The 20865-nt window shown below is 45.2% G+C and overlaps 1 protein-coding gene across 2 annotated transcripts in view; it reads left to right on the forward strand.

The window, feature by feature from the left end:
• LOC126203336 (mucin-17) overlaps nt 1-20865 on the forward strand; it is a 401673-nt gene that overhangs the window by 51733 nt on the left and 329075 nt on the right. For both annotated transcript variants that reach the window (XM_049937620.1, XM_049937621.1), the window contains exon 2: nt 20646-20841. In XM_049937620.1, coding sequence (XP_049793577.1) covers nt 20646-20841 — 196 coding nt within the window. The remainder of the gene's footprint in view (nt 1-20645; nt 20842-20865) is intronic.

Genomic DNA, 20865 nt, shown 5'->3' on the forward strand with positions numbered 1-20865 from the left:
CAGCAGTTTTTGACCCATCCCTGTCCATTTGAAACTAATGCACTGTCTCTAACGACCTGTTACTACCTTTTAGCGTTCCGTACGTCAACGAGTAGATACGAAATCTTTATGGGATCACTTTGTAGTCAGTCTGTTAAGAGCCGCCGGCCGGGGTGGCCGAGCGGTTCTAGGCGCTACAGTCTGGAACCGCGCGACCGCTACGGTCGCAGGTTCGAATCCTGCCTCGGGCATGGATGTGTGTGATGTTAGGTTAGTTAGGTTTAAGTAGTTCTAAGTTCTAGGGGACTGTTGACCTCAGATGTTACGTTCCATAATGCTCAGAGTCATTTGAACAGAATAAATGTAAACAAGCAACAATAAAGGGTTTCTTGTATCCACAAGCTGTCATCACACACGTCTCAGGTAGGGTATCACCGCCCACACTAAGCCATCCTAGGCACCCCGTTAGAGAAGTTAGTAAAGCTGTTCTCAACCGGGAAGCTGGTTTGAGAACCACAGCGCTTTACTAGGCATGAACCTAGCGAACGTGGAATGCCCTTGCCTTCCTCCGACATTTGAAATGAATTATCGAGCAACGTCCCATCGATTACGTGGTCACTAGAGATGGAACGCGAACTCTGGGAGAAGGAAATCAGTCGTATACTTTTCAGAGAGCCCATCCTGTCATTTGCATACGATTTACGGAAACAACGAAATATCTAAATCTGTATGGAAGTACGGGGAATTGAACCGCCCTCCTCCCGAAAGCGAGTTTAGAGCGTTACTTTTGTGCCCTCTCGCCCTATGTACTATGTAACATATAGTACCCCAGTTTCTGCTGGAGATAAAAACACAGCTGTTCGCATTAGAAGCGAAATTCCTCTGAATCTACATAATTTTCCGCAAGCCACCTAACACTGTGTGGCGTAGGGCACTTCTGGTACCACTCCCTTAGCTTTTCACCTCGCGAATGCCTCGTGGGAGGAATGATTGTCGATAAGCCTTTGTATTTGTTCTAATTTCTCGTCGTAGTCATTCCGTGAGATGTACACTACTGGCCATTAAATTTGCTACCCCATGAAGAAATGCAGATTATAACGGGTATTGACTGGACAAATATATTATACCAGAACTGACATGTGATTACATTTTCAAGCAATTTGGGTGCATAGATCCTGAGAAATCAGTACCCAGAACAACCACATCTGGCCTTGATACGCCTGGGTATTGAGTCAAACATCTCTTAATTTAGGTCATACAGTTTAGGTGATAGAGATCTATATGTGAAAAGTGCCACGTTTAGTCGTCGTTCGAAAACGGCGTTAAACTGTAGGTCCGCTACAAGTTAGTTTAAAAGTCGGAGGAAGGCAACCGCATATTACCTCTGACAGGGCGATGCCTGGTAGAACACTGCTGTGTTCAAACTCATCGTTTGGTTGAGGGCAGATCCACTTTACTTATCGCAGTTTGCTGTTGTTGTGGTCTTCAGTCCTGAGACTGGTTTGATGCAGCTCTCCATGCTACTCTATCCTGTGGAAGCTTCTTCATCTCCCAGTACCTACTGCAACCTACATCCTTCTGAATCTGCTTAGTGTATGCATCTCTTGGTCTCCCCCTATGATTTTTACCCTCCACGCTGCCCTCCAATACTATATTGGTGATCCCTTGATGCCTCAGAACATGTCCTACCAACCGATCCCTTCTTCTGGTCAAGTTGTGCCACAAACTCCTCTTCTCCCCAATCCTATTCAGTACCTCCTCATTAGTTATGTGATCTACCCATCTAATCTTCAGCATTCTTCTGTAGCACCACATTTCGAAAGCTTCTATTCTCTTCTTGTCCAAACTATTTATCGTCCATGTTTCACTTCCATACATGGCTACACTCCATACAAATACTTTCAGAAAAGACTTCCTGACACTTAAATCTATACTCCATGTTAACAAATTTCTCTTCTTCAGAAACGCTTTCCTTGCCATTGCCAGTCTACATTTTATATCCTCTCTACTTCGACCATCATCAATTATTTTGCTCCCCCAATAGCAAAACTCCTTTACTACTTTAAGTGTCTCATTTCCTAATCTAATTCCCTCAACATCACCCGACTTAATTCGACTACATTCCATTATCCTCGTTTTGCTTTTGTTGATGTTCATCTTATATCCTCCCTTCAAGACACCATCCATTCCGTTCAACTGCTCTTCCAAGTCCTTTGCTGTCTCTGACAGAATTACAATGTCATCGGCGAACCTCAAAGTTTTTATTTCTTCTCCATGGATTTTAATACCTACTCCGAATTTTTCTTTTGTTTCCTTTACCGCTTGCTCAATATACAGATCGAATAACATCGGGGGGAGGCTACAACCCTGTCTTACTCCTATCGCAGTTTATGGTGCGTGAAACATGTGTTAAAAACTTTAGCGATTTATTCTTGACATCAAAAAATTGCAAAAAGGACATCATAACATTAAAAAATGTTCATGTTAAGATGAGTCCGAAAATGATAATAGGGAGGTGTGTAAGGATTACTGATACATCTACCAATTTACAGAAGTGGTCATCCTCTGCTTCCACGTATCCCCTCCGTCTGCTTTCCGTACTTTGCCGTACGCTGAGGAAAACTTCATTTATGTTCCGTGTTTGGTTGAATACAGTTTGGATACACTCCCATAGAACATTGACATTTGGTACAGGATGTGAATGCGCTAAATATTTTAGATGTCCTCAAAGGGAAACCATGCAACGGATCCTCCTCGACCCGTCCACCTGTTCGGAAACTGATTATCGAGATAGTTGCGAGCTGTCCGTGCATACTGATGTAGCGCACCATCGTGCATGAATCACAAACTCCAATGGCAGGCGTTACAAGAGAGGTGTTGTACATAACTGACAGATTTACTACAGAAATTCCGAGAGAGAACTTTTCAGCAAGAATAGGACAATATATTACTTCCCCCCACATACGTCTCGTGTAATGACCTTTGAACCGTGATTTATTTTCAAAGAATATTCTTAAGAATTTATTTTATTTACTAGCGATTTATCAAGAACATTAACACATTTAATCACACTATGTAAGCATGGAAGTAGTTGCTCGGCAGTAACTGGTGAAATCATAATCAAATTCCTTTTAACAAATGGGAATTTTATTCACTTTAATAGTGCCTAAAAGCTTTTTTTAAAAGAAACAGATTTAAAATTATAATCAGAAAGCACCCTCAAAAATATCAAAGTTACAATTTATTCAGAGGCAGAAAGAAACAAGTTTTGACTGTAAGAACTTTCGAGCAGAGAACCTTGCCGCTCCCTTTTGACACGGCCGTAGTTACGACCGCTCTCAACAGCCTCTGAAAGACCACACTGGTGCAAATCTGCAACATACCAAATAACATTAAACTAAGAGTTTTAACAATTTACACAAGCACACAAACTATGCACCCCCCGTAGGAGGGACGGAAGTGGTACAAAACACTAACAATTAAAATATCAACCTTGCCACCCAAGGTGCAACTTCATTTTAACTTCTCAGAAAAGTCTTACGGTGAAAGGGTGTCAACTTTGTATACTAAAATGATCATTTAAATAAAAGCCCATGAAATGCAACCTTATATAAAATTCTACAAGGTTGGCCAAACAATAGTTAAGATGCTCTACAGTACACAGATACCGTCTCTCAAGATCATAGGCAATAATATCAGTTTCCAAAGATCAAAACATATTTCAGGTATTAGGCCGTCACACTCCAAGCAATAAATTCTTTAAGACACCAAATCCGACAAACATGAAAGAGGCAGCTACTAACGTACGGTAGATTGATAAGGATATTACCGAACAACCCGAACCGCAGGTTGCTCTAACCCGCCCCTACTCCACAACGGAAAAACGGACCACCCAATTTATAAACAACCACCTTTCCGCGGGTGGTCAAACGGAAAAGAATGGTGGGACGACCCCAAAGCAAAACGGCTGGTTACGCTTCAGCGGACGGAGGAACGCGCGCCGATCTCCCGACTCACGGCGTCGCAGCTCGCACCGGCCAGACTGATGTCGTTGGTTGACTCATGTTGCTCTCGTGTCGACCGCGAAGTCACTACCGCTCGCTATACGCCGCGGACCACTGGACTCACGTGGCGACCTCACATGCGCCGACGCTCAAGACGGACAAGTCATCTTGTGTCTCAGTGCGCGACCGCCCAACCGATCGATCCAACCGCCAATGACCATTGCCTGAGCAAACTCGAGCAGACTGGCGGCCTAAAGCGCAGACTCAGATGCAGGAACTAAGAACCGACCGGGCGACCACTCGATGAGTTCTCTTACTGCCTAACAAATGTGGACGAGAGACTGACCCAGACTGACCGACTGGCGAGCTCATAGCACCCCTTAAATGCACTTGAGCAGGCAACCTTTCCCCTTTCCCACCAGAGGAAGACACCAAAGCTGCGACTGCCACAGCGGCGCCACCGCCAGAAACGGAAGGCGACTGCTTCACAATACGCGCTGCGGCGCGCTCTTCAAAACAGCAATATTTACCACGGCTCAACCATGAGAACAAAATTCGAGAAATTAGAGTCAATACAGAGGGTTACCGGCAACCATTCTTCCCACGAGCTGTTCGCGAGTGGAACAGGGTTGGAGTGCTCAATTAGAGGTACGAAAAGTGCCTTCTGCCACACCCCATTAGGTGGCTTGCGGAGTATGACGTATAGATGTAGTGTCCTAGGATACGTTATGGCACGCCTGCTCGACCTGTTCACGTAATTCTGTAAGAGCCGCTGGTTGACGAGTCGCGTGCGTCTTTTCTCCTGCCATCATACCTCACACGTGCTCAGTTGCAGACGTCCGGAGATCGTGCTGGTCAGGGACGTTGTTGCACGTCTTGCAGAGCACGTTGAGTTGCACGGGCAGTGTGTGGGCAAGCATTATCCTCCTAGAACAACATGTCACATTTATATTGCAAGAACGACAAAAGAACGACTGATCTAACAGCATTCTACACGTACCGAGACGCGGTTAGCGTCCCCTCCAGAAACACCAAAGGCGAACAAGAGTTGTAGCTTACCGCATCCCAGACCACAATGCCTGGGATGCGGCATTTGTGACTTGGACAAATACACTCTACAAGACGGCGCTCGCCAGCAGTACGTCGAACGCACAAACGACCGTCACTTGCATGCTGGTAGGATCTGCTTTCGTCGCTGAAGACCAAGGCGCGCCATTCCGTCTTCCAAGTGATCCTCTAACGGTACCGTTGAGCAGTACACTTCGATACTGTGGCTTGAGTGGAAGATGGGCTAGAGCTGTGCGTGCCTGTAGCCCAGACGCCGGCCGTTGTGGCCGAGCGGTTCTAGGCGCTACAGTCTGGAACCGCGCGATCGCTGAGGTCGCAAGTTCGAATCCTGCCCCCGGGCATGGATGTGTGTGATGTCCTTAGGTTGGTTAGGTTTACGTAGTTCTAAGTTCTAGGGGACTGACGACCTCAGATGTTAAGTGCCATAGTTCTCAGAGGCATTTGAACCATTTTGTAGCCCAGACGTGTCAGCAAGCCTCCTACTTGCTTCATGTTGAGACGTCTGGGCTCACAAGCCTCTTATCTGTGTTGTGGTAGCTGTACGAAGTGCCACTGCTGCCCTTACAATACCACGACCCTGGCGGGCGTATGTCAGAGTGATGAACTTCTGGCAAGTGAGAGACTGTTTGTTTACTCTTAGGACAATGTATCTTTGACTTGTTGTATTGTATGTTCTGTGACTATGTAATACAGTGTTGTTAGACTGCTAATCACTGCTCTACTGTGATTCACGACGTAAGAATTTTGGTGCCGAAACCCGGGAGATAGACTTTGCCGGAGACAATTTCCACGATTGCAGTTGTGAAACAGGAATTCTGGACGCACGTCACGCGGCAATATTACGAGGGGGCTTACTGCAGCGATTTTTCACACCACGCAACAAGCTCCTCGACGACAACCGCCTGCATACAGCTAAGTTCAGTTGAATTATCACGCAACATGTTTTGTAGTGCCATTTGTAAAGGCAACTGATTACGTTATTGCCGCTGTGTACTGCTATTGTAGCTGTTCGATTAGCGCTTTAACGAATGATCAGAGCCTACGCTACGCCTGTAGGTTGTTTATGACTAGTGGTGCCATCTAGCGACCATCAATTGAACTACTTCGACTAGCGATCCAAAGATAACGCCCTACTAGGACCAGCTGTTCGCTAGCCGACACTGCTTTAAACTTTGGATTAATCGGACGGAATGGACACGCCAGAAGTTCATCACTCTGTGACAGCGTATGTACTGCGTGGACGTCCAGAGCCTTGTCTACAGGTATGAGAACGTTCACGTGATCACTGATAACAGCATCTCTGCACAACTGGAAAAGCACGTCCACGTTATCTGGCAATTCTTCGAAAGGACCATCCCGCCACTCGGAAAGCAACAGTCTGACCCTTTTCAAGCACGCTGAGATGCCTGTAGCAAGCACGAGTGCGACTCCGTGGCATGGTTGCCTACTTCCTTCACACGTTCACACCACATTGAGCCTTCTAGCTGTAAACATTCCCTATTAAAAGGAGGAGACAGATGGCCGTCAGGTAGCTATGCCACTGCGCAACCTGCTGTGGCACAAGCCGTCATCAGATCAAAATCAATGTCGTCTTTCCAGGTGCACTTTTTTTTTTGTGGAAGTGTATTTGTACGTTGAATCCTCCGTTATGCATTGTACATTGGAGTGCGAGTATGCGTATAGATACAGAATTTGCCTTCTTCCTTTTTCCACGGTTTAGCCAATCTACTTTCCTGCCGGGCCTTTAAGGCAGTGCGCCCCTACCCCGTTGAGCTGGCCGAGGTTTGTGAATTGTGTAGAAGACATAATGGTCAGCTGGACAGCAGGTTCGCGCAGAGGCTGACGTAGGCCGCGTAACGGGGCCGCGGCGCTTTCATTGACCAACGGGCCGCTCGCCGTGAATCAACTTTCTCTGTAGCTGGAGCTGGAGATGGAGCTGGAACCGCAGTGGGAGGCGGTCCGCTCCGCCTTTGATGTGCCGCCACGCCCCCGCCCCCGCACCGTCTGCCCGGGTAATCCGCCTGCTTCCACTCCCTGCCACGCGCCATGCTCTGTATTCCGTAGAGGGGGCGCCCGCGATTCCGATTGGGAAGCACGTCTCACCAAGGGGAGCTCCCCGCAATATTGGTGCTCATTTCGTAAGAACCTCAGAGCCGGGCAATGAGATTTACCATATTCAGGCAGTGCGGGGCAAAATATTCCATGGAATGTGGTTACATGTGGAGAACAGTTTTGTCCAAACCTGACGCTGAGCTGATATATGCAGAGGGGGAAAAAACTTAACAGTCGTGTATCCAATACGACATGATTGAGAATATGCAAAAAATCTAAAACAAAAATGCTGTACCGGCAGCTTCACCTTAAACGTAAGAAACTCAACCAAAATCTCACATTATTTTTATACAATTCTGACATTATCAGTGATTGTGGGGGCAGGGGGGGGGGGTGAGAGCGATCAGTAGTATTATGGACACTGAATAAATTCTCAACTGTCAAGATCGCTTAACTCATTTATTCATACAGATGACCAGTTTCGGCAATACTCTGCTGCCATCTTCAGAATGCAAAAGATGGGGCCGAAAATGCTAGGATACAGCTGCTAACCAGCTAACATAATTATGTCTAACATATGGAACAGCAAAATACCTATGTTTACATCATTTCATAATCTTCTCCATCCGTAAACTAAGTGGTGCTACATAAGGTATGTCCACGTTGGTACCGTTAGCAACTACAGAAGTCGCCATCTCAGTTTTAAAGTAACAGCTGTGTACACACATATTATTGTTCCGATTACAAGTGCTCACATTCATCATAACTATTCAAATGACAGATCAAAGCGTAAACATTCATAGTGACATATAAATACATGAGATGAGGCAATACAAATCGATACAATCATGTCACATCAGGTTAGGGCGTGCATCTATTACTCGATGTGATTACATTTGCCTAAATTATCATCACAACATATAGCCGAGTAAATATTCTGCGTCTGCTGGAATAAGATGTGCCACATTCATAAAACGTAATTTATACATGAACCTTTTTATATCATTTTAGAAAATTTCTAAAAACATTTTATATAAATTCTTAATAATTCTTTACCAAATTTTCCTTTTTAAAAATTCGCACCCACTATGACAACCTATAGCCACTTAAAAACTAAGCTGATATATTGCTAATGGTATCATATGTAGACTAATTTTAGTTAATCCAGGAATAGCTCGATGTCTACAGAGACATATGATACACTCCTGGAAATGGAAAAAAGAACACATTGACACCGGTGTGTCAGACCCACCATACTTGCTCCGGACACTGCGAGAGGGCTGTACAAGCAATGATCACACGCACGGCACAGCGGACACACCAGGAACCGCGGTGTTGGCCGTCGAATGGCGCTAGCTGCGCAGCATTTGTGCCACGCCGCCGTCAGTGTCAGCCAGTTTGCCGTGGCATACGGAGCTCCATCGCAGTCTTTAACACTGGTAGCATGCCGCGACAGCGTGGACGTGAACCGTATGTGCAGTTGACGGACTTTGAGCGAGGACGTATAGTGGGCATGCGGGAGGCCGGGTGGACGTACCGCCGAATTGCTCAACACGTGGGGCGTGAGGTCTCCACAGTACATCGATGTTGTCGCCAGTGGTCGGCGGAAGGTGCACGTGCCCGTCGACCTGGGACCGGACCGCAGCGACGCACGGATGCACGCCAAGACCGTAGGATCCTACGCAGTGCCGTAGGGGACCGCACCGCCACTTCCCAGCAAATTAGGGACACTGTTGCTCCTGGGGTATCGGCGAGGACCATTCGCAACCGTCTCCATGAAGCTGGGCTACGGTCCCGCACACCGTTAGGCCGTCTTCCGCTCACGCCCCAACATCGTGCAGCCCGCCTCCAGTGGTGTCGCGACAGGCGTGAATGGAGGGACGAATGGAGACGTGTCGTCTTCAGCGATGAGAGTCGCTTCTGCCTTGGTGCCAATGATGGTCGTATGCGTGTTTGGCGCCGTGCAGGTGAGCGCCACAATCAGGACTGCATACGACCGAGGCACACAGGGCCAACACCCGGCATCATGGTGTGGGGAGCGATCTCCTACACTGGCCGTACACCACTGGTGATTGTCGAGGGGACACTGAATAGTGCACGGTACATCCAAACCGTCATCGAACCCATCGTTCTACCATTCCTAGACCGGCAAGGGAACTTGCTGTTCCAACAGGACAATGCACGTCCGCATGTATCCCGTGCCACCCAACGTGCTCTAGAAGGTGTAAGTCAACTACCCTGGCCAGCAAGATCTCCGGATCTGTCCCCAATTGAGCATGTTTGGGACTGGATGAAGCGTCGTCTCACGCGGTCTGCACGTCCAGCACGAACGCTGGTCCAACTGAGGCGCCAGGTGGAAATGGCATGGCAAGCCGTTCCACAGGACTACATCCAGCATCTCTACGATCGTCTCCATGGGAGAATAGCAGCCTGCATTGCTGCGAAAGGTGGATATACACTGTACTAGTGCCGACATTGTGCATGCTCTGTTGCCTGTGTCTATGTGCCTGTGGTTCTGTCAGTGTGATCATGTGATGTATCTGACCCCAGGAATGTGTCAATAAAGTTTCCCCTTCCTGGGACAATGAATTCACGGTGTTCTTATTTCAATTTCCAGGAGTGTATTTCATCAATAATATATTCAGGGTATGTATACCGACGATGGAGCTATTTTATGGTTGTGCTTATGTTGTCAGTTGCGATGTTTAGTTGACCTAATCCAGGGCCACGTTACTCGATGTCTTGACGGAATCTCTAGGAGAACATTCTTCCAGTGTTTAATAGAATGAGTGTACAATTATTATTTTTTACAATTTTCTTAAAATGCAAATAATTATATGCCTGTCCTCATTCAAATAAAGAAATACTGAAAAAAAGCGAACTGCTTCAAAGTAATTAAACGCAACTATTACACATTATTTACGCATGTATGGAAAGAAAAGGAAAACTCACAACATCTAGACTGAGGTGACAGAAGTCATGGGACAACTTCTTTTCCCGCTGGAGAAATATTGAGCCATGCTGCCTCTATAGCGGCCCATAATAGCGAAAATGTAGCCATTGCAGTATTTTGTGCACGAACTGACCTCTCGATTATGTCCCATAAATGATTGGTGGGATTTATGTCGGGTGATCTTGGTGGCTAAGTAATTCATTCGAATTATCTAGAATGTTCTTCAAACCAACCGTGAACAACTGCGTTCCGGTGATACTGCGCATTGTTGGGTTGGGTTGTTTTGGGGGAGGACACCAGACAGCCTGGTCATCGGTCTCGTCGGATTATGGAAGGACGGGGAGGGAAGCCGGCCGTGCCCTTCCAAAGGAACCATCCCAACATTTGCCTGGAGCGATTTAGGGAAATCACGAAAAACCTAAATTAGGATGGTCGGACGCGGGATTGAACCGTCGTCCTCCCGAATGCGAGTCCAGTGTGCTAACCACTGCGCCACCTCGCTCCGTTGGCGCATTGTCATCCATCAAAATTCCATCGTTGTTTGCTGAAAATGGTCTCCAAATAGCCAAACATAACAATTTCCTGTCAATGATCGGTTCAGAGGGACCAGAGGAGCCAGTCCATTCCATGTACAGCCCACACCATCGTGAATCCACCACCAGATTGCACATTGCCTTGATGACAACTTGGGTTCAAGGCTTCGTGCGGTCTGCGCCACACTCAAACCCTACCATCAGCTTTCACCAAATGAAATCGGTATTCGTGTGAGGAGACCACGGTTTTCCAGTCGTTTAGGGTCCAACCTATGTTGTCACGAGCCCAGGAGAGGCTCTGCATGCGAAGTCGCCCTCTTAGCAAAGGCACTCGCGTCGGCCGTCTGCTGGCCTTAACGCCGAATTTCGCTGCACTGTCCTAACGGATACGATTGTCATACGTCCCACATTAATTTCTTCTGTCATTTTACGCAGTGTTGCTTGTCTGTTAACACTGACAACTCTGCGCAATGGCAGCTGTTCTCGGTCATTACTTGAAGGCAGTCGGCCACTGCGTTGTCCGTGGTGAGAAGTAATACCCGAAATTTGGTATTCTCGATGCACATTTGGCTCTTTTGATCTCGAAATATTAACATTCCTAACGATTTCCAAACTGCAGTGTTCGATGTGTCTAGTTCCAACTACCATTTCGCGTTCAAAGTCTGATAATTCCCGTCTTTCGGCCGTAATCACGTCGCAAGTCTCTTCTCATAAACCATCTGAGTACAAATGACAGCTCCGCCAATGCACTGCCCTTTTCTACCTTGTATACACGATACTGCCGCTATCGGTGTATGTGCGTGCAGCTATGTCTTGATTTTCATCACTCCAGTGTGCAGTGAACACAATATCCTCAAACCAAGGTAATTAGTTCGAAAGGCGTATTATTTCGCATTATATCCGTAACTTTGCTTGTAAAAATAACATATTGCTTACAACAGTCAGCACGTACCGGGCTGCCATGTGGAGAACAACCTGATGGAGCGGTTGCCGACCGTACTCATGCAGAATTGTAACGCCCTTGATCAACTATTACTACCAACATCAGCGAACTAAAACACTACGTACGCACAGAACACGGAACTAGCCATGCATTCGTCTAAATAAATTCGTATGCAATAACTTACATAACAGCTCTTTCACACACAAGCAATAACAACAAAATTTAAATGCAGCAATTGTGAACTACAGACTCAATCACATAAGCTGTGTTGTAAAATAAATACTGTGAACTGCTGGAATAATCAATTGGTTCACACAACGATAAAACTCTGAAGAGCTGACTAAACGGAAGTTAATATAAATAGGTTATATTAATAAAACTACGTTACACGTACGGACCATTCTGTGTAAGAGCTGAATTTTAAAAAAAATTTCTTCTGCCATTGAAAAGCCAGAAACATTTATTTCCGTAGAGAGTAGGGGTACTTTTATGACGCCACCCACATCTGCAGAAACGAATGACAATCGAAATTGCATGAAACAAGGCTGAAATTATAGACTTTTGTGAATGTTTTAGTGAAAGTGATCCAGACGTAGTAAGAGTTTATATGTACTGATGCTATGTACGATGAAGTATTCTTTAGCATCGTAAGTTTCACGGTTATTGTTTCAGGTTACGGCTGATTGCCACACACGATTACACAAGGCATGACATCGTTCTTAGAAGGGTGTGTGATCACGACGAACAGCAGTTCACGCACTGCAACGTGCTCCCATGCTGGCCACAAGGATGGAAGTCGTTCTTGTGGTCAGATGCTTACTAGTTCAATGGTATAATGGTATGAGAAAAATCAAAGTGCCTCTGGTGGCACCAGACCAACACACTGCTGACCAACATCTGTAGCGTAAGGGAAATAGTTGTGGAGTTCGATTCGGCAACAATACGAAATCAGATGCCAGGCCGCGATTCACTGGTGGAATCCTAAAAAAAAAAAACAAAAAAAAAAAAAAGTCACGAAAGAGTCGTCAGACCGATTTGCATTGCAAGTAGTATTAATATACACTACTGGCCATTAAAATTGCTACACCAAGAAGAAACCAGTATTCATTGGACAAATATATTATACTAGAACTGACATGTGATTACATTTTCACACAATTTGGGTCATAGATCCTGAGAAATCAGTACCCAGAACAACCACCTCTGGCCGTAATAACAGCTTTGATACGCCTGGGCATTGAGTCAAACAGAGCTTGGATGGCGTGTACAGGTATAGCTGCCCATGCAGCTTCAACACGATACCACAGTTCATCAAGAGTAGTGACTGGCTTATTGTGACGAGCCAGTTGGTGAGACATCTGGAGAATGTGCTGGCCAGGGCAGCAGTCGAACATTTTCTGTATCCAGAAAGGCCCGCATAGGACCTGCGACATGCGGTCGTGCATTATCCTGCTCAAATGTAGGGTTTCGCAGGGATCGAATGAAGGGTAGAGCCACGGTTCGTAACACTTCTGTAATGTATCGTCCACTGTTCAAAGGGCCATCAATGTGAACAAGAGGTGACCGAGACGTGTGACCAATGGCACCCCACACCATCACGCCGGGTGGTACGCCAGTATGGTGATGACGATTACACGCTTCTAATGTGCGTTCACCGCGATGTCGCCAAACATGGATGCGACCATCATGATGCTGTAAACAGAACCTGGATTTATCCGAAAAAATGACGTTTTGCCATTCGTGCACCCAGGTTCGTCGTTGAGTACACCATCGCAAGCGCTTCTGTCTGCGATGTAGAGTCAAGGGTAACCGCAACAATGGTCTCCGAGCTGATAGTCCACGCTGCTGCACAAGTCGTCGAAATGTTCGTGCGGATGGTTGTTGTCCTGCAAACGTCCCCATCTGTTGACTCAGGGATCGAGACGTGGCTGCACGATCCGTTACAGCCATGCGGGTAAGATGCCTGTCATCTCGACTGGTAGTGATATGAGGCCGTTGGGATCCAGCACGGCGTTCCGTATTACCCTCCTGAACCCACCGATTCCATATTGTGCTAACAGTCATTGGGTCTCGACCAAATCGAGCAGCAATGTCGTGATACGATAAATTGCAATCGCGATAGGCTACAATCCGACATTTATCAAAGTCGGAAACGTGATTGTAAGCATTTCTCCTCCTTACACGACGCATCACAACAACGTTTCACCAGGCAACGCCTGTCAACTGCTGTTTGTGCATTAGAAATCGGTTGGAAACTTTCCTCATGTGAGCACGTTGTAGGCTTCGCCATCGGCGCCAAACTTGTGTGAATGCTGTGAAAAGCTGATCATTTGCATATCACAGCATCTTCTTCCCGTCGGTTAAATTTCGCGTCTGTAGCACATCTTCGTGGTGTATCAATTTTAATGGGCAGCAGTGTAAGAGAATAACACTGTTAAAATTTCTATAGCACAAATCATTCCACACAGATGTCACAAAGTGATCAAGAGGGAAAAGCCAAATTAAGGTTGATACGCAGGCATACCGACAGTTGTTCCTCCCACGCACTATTCGTGAATGGAACAGGAAAGGCCAGAGTTACCATCCTCCACACACCACAAAGTGGCTTGAGAACTATGGATGTAAATATACTCCGTTGGTACTAAATCACATTCTAAATCGCTCCTTTCTCTCTCTCTCTCTTTCTTTCTCTCTCTTTCACTCACTCACTCTGCCTCCTTGACACTGGACTAAATATGGTGGTAGAACGCATTCCGAGACGTCGACCTGCTCTGAGGCACCCACGACGAGAACAAAGAAAAAGTGGCGTGCAGTTTTGCGGCCGGGACCGCTTTACTTGGGATGGCACGAGGCGATAACGGGTGAAAGCGCGCGCGCTTAAGCGGAACATTTCGCGCGGCCCCGACTCTACAGAAGAGTAAAGTACTGGTGGTGGTGGTGGTGGAGGCACTTGTTGTTCCGCGGACAATACGTGCCGTTTGGCGCGGCTATAGAGGCTCGCCACGTATTGTGCGCCGCTCGACAGCTGAGGCCGAGGCAGCAGCCGGCAGCGCGGCTACTGCACACGTCACGAACGCCCGCAGGCTACCCGCAGTACACTCTACGTCTATCTTTCTTTACGTAGTGGCTCCTCGTTTTGTAGCGCCTACACCAGGGCCTGCAGAACGCACACTGTGCAAAAGCGCGGAAGTGCGCCACAGGTGCGCACATCTCGCCAAATGAGTGGCGACGGTTTCGCTTCCTTATTTAAGGGGTAAGGAGACCCAGTCTTTCGTCCTTCTGGCGGCTGTAGCCGTACGTGAGACGTACTGAGAAATGGCGAATATTGCTAAAAAGCAAAGTACGGGAGATCTGTGTTCTCAGTCTGCCGAATAATAGGCGGTCAGCGCAAGTTCACAGTTGAAAGACTACAACTAATTTCATAAAGGCGAGTGTAGGCGTGCTGGACAGTGAAGAACAGTAAGCCAAAGTAAGTTCGCTTAAGAAAATGGATGAGGGACATCAACACGCTTTTAATGTACGTCACAGTAATTGATACCCCTTGAGCTCTTTAAGCTTATCCATTACTGATATTTTAGAACTCGTGATTATTAATTGACTGTAAATAAGTAAACGTCCAACTAGCCACTTTTCAACTGTTGTTCATTATTCCATGAACCGATTTTCTAACATTTTCAGGTTCATTTTCAGATGGTTTTCTGGAAGTTACATCACTATTTGCAACATAATGCTCGTCACTGAGTGCATAATGCTTCGTCATTGAGTAAGTAGACAGGTGGCCCACCCGGTTAGCCGTGCGGTCTAACGCACGGATTTCCGGATTGAGAAGTAGCGCCTGGTCCCCGGCACGAATCCGCTCGGCGGACTTGTGTCGAGGTCCGGTGAGCCGGCCAGTCTGTGCATGGTTTTTAGGCGGTTTTCCATCTGCCTCGGCAAATGCGCGTTGGTTTCCCTTATTCCGCCTCAGCTACGCTATGTCGGCGATTGCTGCGCAAACAAGTTCTCCACGTACACGTACATCACCATTACTCTACCACGCAAACATAGGGGTTACACTCGTCTGGTGTGAGACGTTCCCTTGGTGGGGGTGGGGGTGGGGGGGGGTGGGGGGGGGGATCCACCGGGAGCCGAACCGCACAATGACCCTGAAAGAGTGATTCGGTGTGGGGCTGCGGAGGGGTGAAGTGGACTGCGGTAGTCGTCGTGGGGTTGTGGACCACTGCGGCTGCGACTGTGACGGAGCCCCACCGTCGTTTCTACGCCCCCGGTTAACATACAATACAATACAATACATACAAGTAGTCAGCTGCTGCTTTTGTGTAGACAAATGTTTCAGTTTCTTCAAGAAGGTCAAGTATCGTGCCTTTGTTGGTAAAATGGAGTATTTGGAGGTTTTGTTCTATGTTGTTTTCAGAATGATTGTGTTGGGCACATCTGCCCAAACTGAACTGAGAAACAAACTTTTCCTTTAGAACTTCGTAGACTTACTAGTTCAAAACAGGTAACCAATCAACCAACCCTACACCCCGTCGCCACCCCCACCTCCTGCTCAGGCCGTCCCCCTATCCCTCTCTTTACTTTCTTACTACACTTGTGTCAATGTAAATATCCTACCACAGAATAAAACCTGTGCTATTCTAAATGGTAAAGCCCTCTACTGTTAACATAAATCAGTACTTTTATACGTATTAGCTCTAGCTGAAATAAACAGAATCTGCCTTTATTAAGATTTCAGATAACATTCATGTAAGAACAGTTCATTCGAAATTTTGTTCTCGGTTTTAAATATAAAGTGTACGGTCATACAAACCGTTTTAGTCTATTACAAACACTATAACTTTTATACAGACTACCTTAAGCTAAAATAAACAGAACCTACTATTACGAATATTCCAGATCACGTTACTGCAAGAACAGAAATAAGTCAACAGTTCATTTCAAGGTTTTCTATTGTTTTAAATTTCAATATAAAGGTCATGGTCATAGAAACAGCTGTATCTCATTGCAAATACTGTAACTCTATATTATTCTATTTCTGGGCATACATGTTAATGCCAATCTTGATTAAAATATTTGCTCATATACTGACTGCATTACACGTTAATATACGAATAGAAACAAGTCATTAGATCACTTGTTGTTCTTATAGTAATTCATTCATTTATTTATTTTGTGCCACTCTCATTCAAATATTTTCCCTTATATCGACTTTAATACATGTAAACAAGAACAGTTACATCTCTGAATATCTTTGTTACAAGCAACAGTTTTATAGGACGTGCTGGATGCTGGCAAAGTTTCGGTGTCACAATGTAAATGAATATAAATTGTGTAAAAGTGTTTGAAATAATGTACCAGCTGGCCATCAAAATGGAAGCAGACAGACGGACACTAACGAAAAAAAGCCGCCCATACTATTGTAAGAAGGAAAAAACTAAATTTGCATCCATATCGACAGATAACTAAACAATAGTCATGGCGATACATTAAAGCGTGTTCCATCTTTTTGTCACAGAGCCAGCACAAAGAATTATGCTAGAAATAGTGATGTAAGTTCCAGAAAACCATCTGAAGATGAACCTGGAAAGGTTCGAAAACCAGTTCATGGAATAATAAATAACTATTAAAAAAAGTGACTGGTTGCAGTTTTTGTATTTACATACTCTTGAATTCTTCGTTTCTTGTGTTACGTTCGTTTCTGTTTTACTGTACAGAGTATTGTTTTCGTTTTTCCAGGGTAACAATGACTATATCTGCACTGCGAGCAGAGTTTCGAAATTACATTTAGTAAGAGCTGATAAACTGTTTTCCGAAGGAGAGTGTGTAAAAGTCTGTCTCCTTGAGGCCGATGCATTTTTCTGTCCCACGAATGTTAGCAGGTTTCAAGAAATCTACGTTTCCAGACAAACAGTGACACGAGATATGAGTGTTATGTCCGGCGATGTGCACAGCCCGCAGGCAGAAAATAAATAAGGCTACGACTTTGTTGCTTTCTCTGTTCCGTTGATGAAGCAATAGGTCTTATTTTTTTCCATTATGGAAATGAATAAATCAAGGTTTCGATTTAGTATTGATGACGAAAATCTTCGCAGTTACTCGCGTTTGTCAATGTGCTGTGCTCTTGTGCCGGACATTAACTTTATCGCTTCTCATCACCAATGATAAACGTGTTTGGAATTTCTTTCATTTTCTAATTTAAAATTGTTATTTACTAACTCTGCTCCTTGCTACATAGGCGAACATTGTTATGTGAAAAATTTGGTATTGAACTGGTTGTTCAAGGTATACTTACATGCTTCAAAATTATCCTTTGATTATTGTGAGACATATTTGTCACCCTCGGCGTGACAGGTATTTAGGTACCTAACGCGTGCGTAAAACCAACTGGCATATTTATGCACCATTTGTTCTTATGTTTTGTTTTAGAACCGTGACGTTTGTTGATAGGACGATGGATTAACACGATGCCATTTCGCGATTGCATTGCACACTGTGAAAAGAGCACGAGAACGCCCGAGGTACAGTGTATCCTAGCTAGTGGATAAAATCTGTGCTTACAGACATACACTAAATGAGAGATGACCGTTCCGTTTCCCTGTTTACACGTCTGGTAAGTGTGCACACTGTCACCTGGTAGTCCTGTCCTACACTCTGCCTAGTTGCAAAATATTGACACGAATCGTTGGCAAAAGAATGGAAAAAGTGGTAGAAGGGTTCCAGAGAAATGTAAGAACACTCGAGGCAATATTCAACCTACGCCTTAGAAGACAGGCCAAATAGACGCAAACCTTCGTTCGTAGCATTTTCAGGCTTAGACAAAGCTTTTGACTGCGTTGACTGGAGGAGGAGAAAGTGTTTAACGTCCCGTCGAAAGCGAGGTCATTAGAGACGGAGCACAAGGTCGGATTTGGGAAGGATGGAAAAGAAATCGGCCGTGCCCTTTCAAAGGAACCATCCCGGTATTTGCCTCAAGCGATATAGGAAAATCACGGAAAACCTAAATTAGAATTGCCGCACGCGTGTTTGAACCGTCGTCCTCGCGAATGCGAGTCCAGTGTGCTAACCACTGCGCCACCTCAATCGGTTATGTTGACTGGATTATACGCTTTGGAATTCAGAGAATATCAGCGGTAAAATACAGGCAGGGAAATGTTATTTACGAGTTGTACAGAAACCAGATGGCAGATACAAGAGCCGAAGGTCATGGGAAGCGCCGGCTGTGAAGGCGGTGATACAAGGTTGCAGCCTGTCCCCTACGTTATTGAGACTGTATACTGAGCAAGCAATAAAGTAAATCCAAGAAAAAATCGAAAAACAAATTAAAGTGCGGGGATAAGAAATAAAAACTCTGATGTTTGCCGATGACATTGTAATTGTGTCAGAGACAGCGAAGGACTTGCAACAGCAATTAAACAGAATATACAGAGTCTTGAAAGGAGTATATAAGATGAACATCAGCAAAAATAAAACAAGAGTAATGCAATGTTGTCGTATTAAATCAGGTGATGCTGAGGAAATCAAATTAGGAGACGTGACAGTAATAGTTGAATTTTGTTACTTGGACAGTAAAAAATTTGACACTCGAAGTAGAGGAGATATAAAATGTAGACTGGCAGTTGTAAGAAAAGCGCTTCTGAAGAAGTTAAGTTTGTTAACATCGAGTATAAATTTAAGTGTTATAAATTTTCTTAAGAAGGTATTTGTCTGGCGTGTAGGCCTGTACTTAAGTGAACATGAATGATAAGTAGTTCAGACAAGAAGAGAGTAGAAGCTTTTGAAATCTGCTGTTACTGGAGAAGGCTGAAGATCAGATTGGTAGCTCGCGTAACTAATGAGAAGGTACTGATTGGAACTGTTTAGAAAAGAAATTTGTGACATAACTTGGCTAAAAGATGGGATCAGTTGATGGGATACATTCTGAGGCATCAAGGAATGATCATTTTGTATTGGAGGGATTTTGGGGGAGGAGGAGGGGTGGGGTGGGGAAGAGATATCAAGAAACGAATACAATAACCAGGTTCAAAAAGATACAGGTTGCAGTAGTTGTTAAGAGATGACGAGGCTGCAGCAGTTTAGAGTAGCATAGAGAGCTGCATGAAACCAGTGTTAGGATTGAAAACCACCACCACCACAACGACGACAACAACAACAACAACAACAACAACACACTCTGTTTCCAGTGGTCAGTGGGACCGAGCAGAGGCGTGCAATGGCAGAAACGTTGAGTTTTTGTAGTCCCATTTAAATTAATTGGAGTACAGCGTTTAAGTTCCAAAATTGCGACGCTGTCGCAAGCAATAACCATAGACAGCCGCCAGTTCACTTCGGTCTGCACAGCAATATAATATCGCTTTAAAGTCTCTATCTCATAAAACAATCACGTAAAAATCTGAAATTCACCTGTGATATAGGCCTCTATGGTACGTCTACGGTTGTTAAAAATGTTCCCTTAATTTTAATTACGGCCAGAGCCATGTCAACATTTTTCTTAAAAAATGAGTAATTTTCCTTTCCGGGAAACAGCATCAAACGTAACACATCATGCCTTGAAAACTATGGAACTCACTGAAACGGTTTTCCTTTTATTCATTACCAAAATATTTTGTGCAGCAGCGAATTTTTGTAATGCTACGTGTCGCATTGCCAAAGCTATGAAAAAGCTTCGGAGACGGGCGTTAATTTTGGAATTCTGACAGTATTTAACTCGTACCAAGTATGAACGTTCTAAAGTCTCCATCTCCACAAAATCACGTACAAACTCTGAAATTCACGTTTGGCATATATATCTATAGACTAATGACGCAGCACATTGAAAAAAGTGGAGATGGGTGCGCCAACTATTTTTTTTTTTAATTTCTCAGCGGCAAAGCAATGTGTATCAGTAATGCTGATATGTGACCGCAAACAGACAAAGAAAGAATTAATTCCATAAATCTATTTTTTGTCAAGGAGATAATTAAAATTTTATAACCACCCTCGTTTTTCCAACGGAATAGCAGTTGCCACGAGTACAATGAGCATTCGTCAAGAGGTTATGAATTTCAGTTGGATGAAGTTTGTTGATGAGAGTTTGCCAGCCTCGGTTGTGCTTAGTTGTCGGGTGATTGTTGCAGGGTTTCCTGGAGGCGAACCTGAAGTGCTTCTGGAACGCGTCGCTGCTGGAGGCGATGCGACAGCTACAGTTCCAGGGCTACGTGTCACCGGGCGTGCTGCTCGTGTCTGCCGGCGCATGCGCACTGGAGGTGGTGCGTTCCGCCTGGGCGCGCAACGTACTGCGTCCACCGGCCAACTACTCCATCTCCGCTGTCGGTAAGTGCTCCTGAACACGCTCTA

The sequence above is a fragment of the Schistocerca nitens genome, chromosome 9 (genome assembly GCF_023898315.1).
Source record: "Schistocerca nitens isolate TAMUIC-IGC-003100 chromosome 9, iqSchNite1.1, whole genome shotgun sequence".
In the NCBI taxonomy this organism is placed as follows: domain Eukaryota; kingdom Metazoa; phylum Arthropoda; class Insecta; order Orthoptera; family Acrididae; genus Schistocerca; species Schistocerca nitens.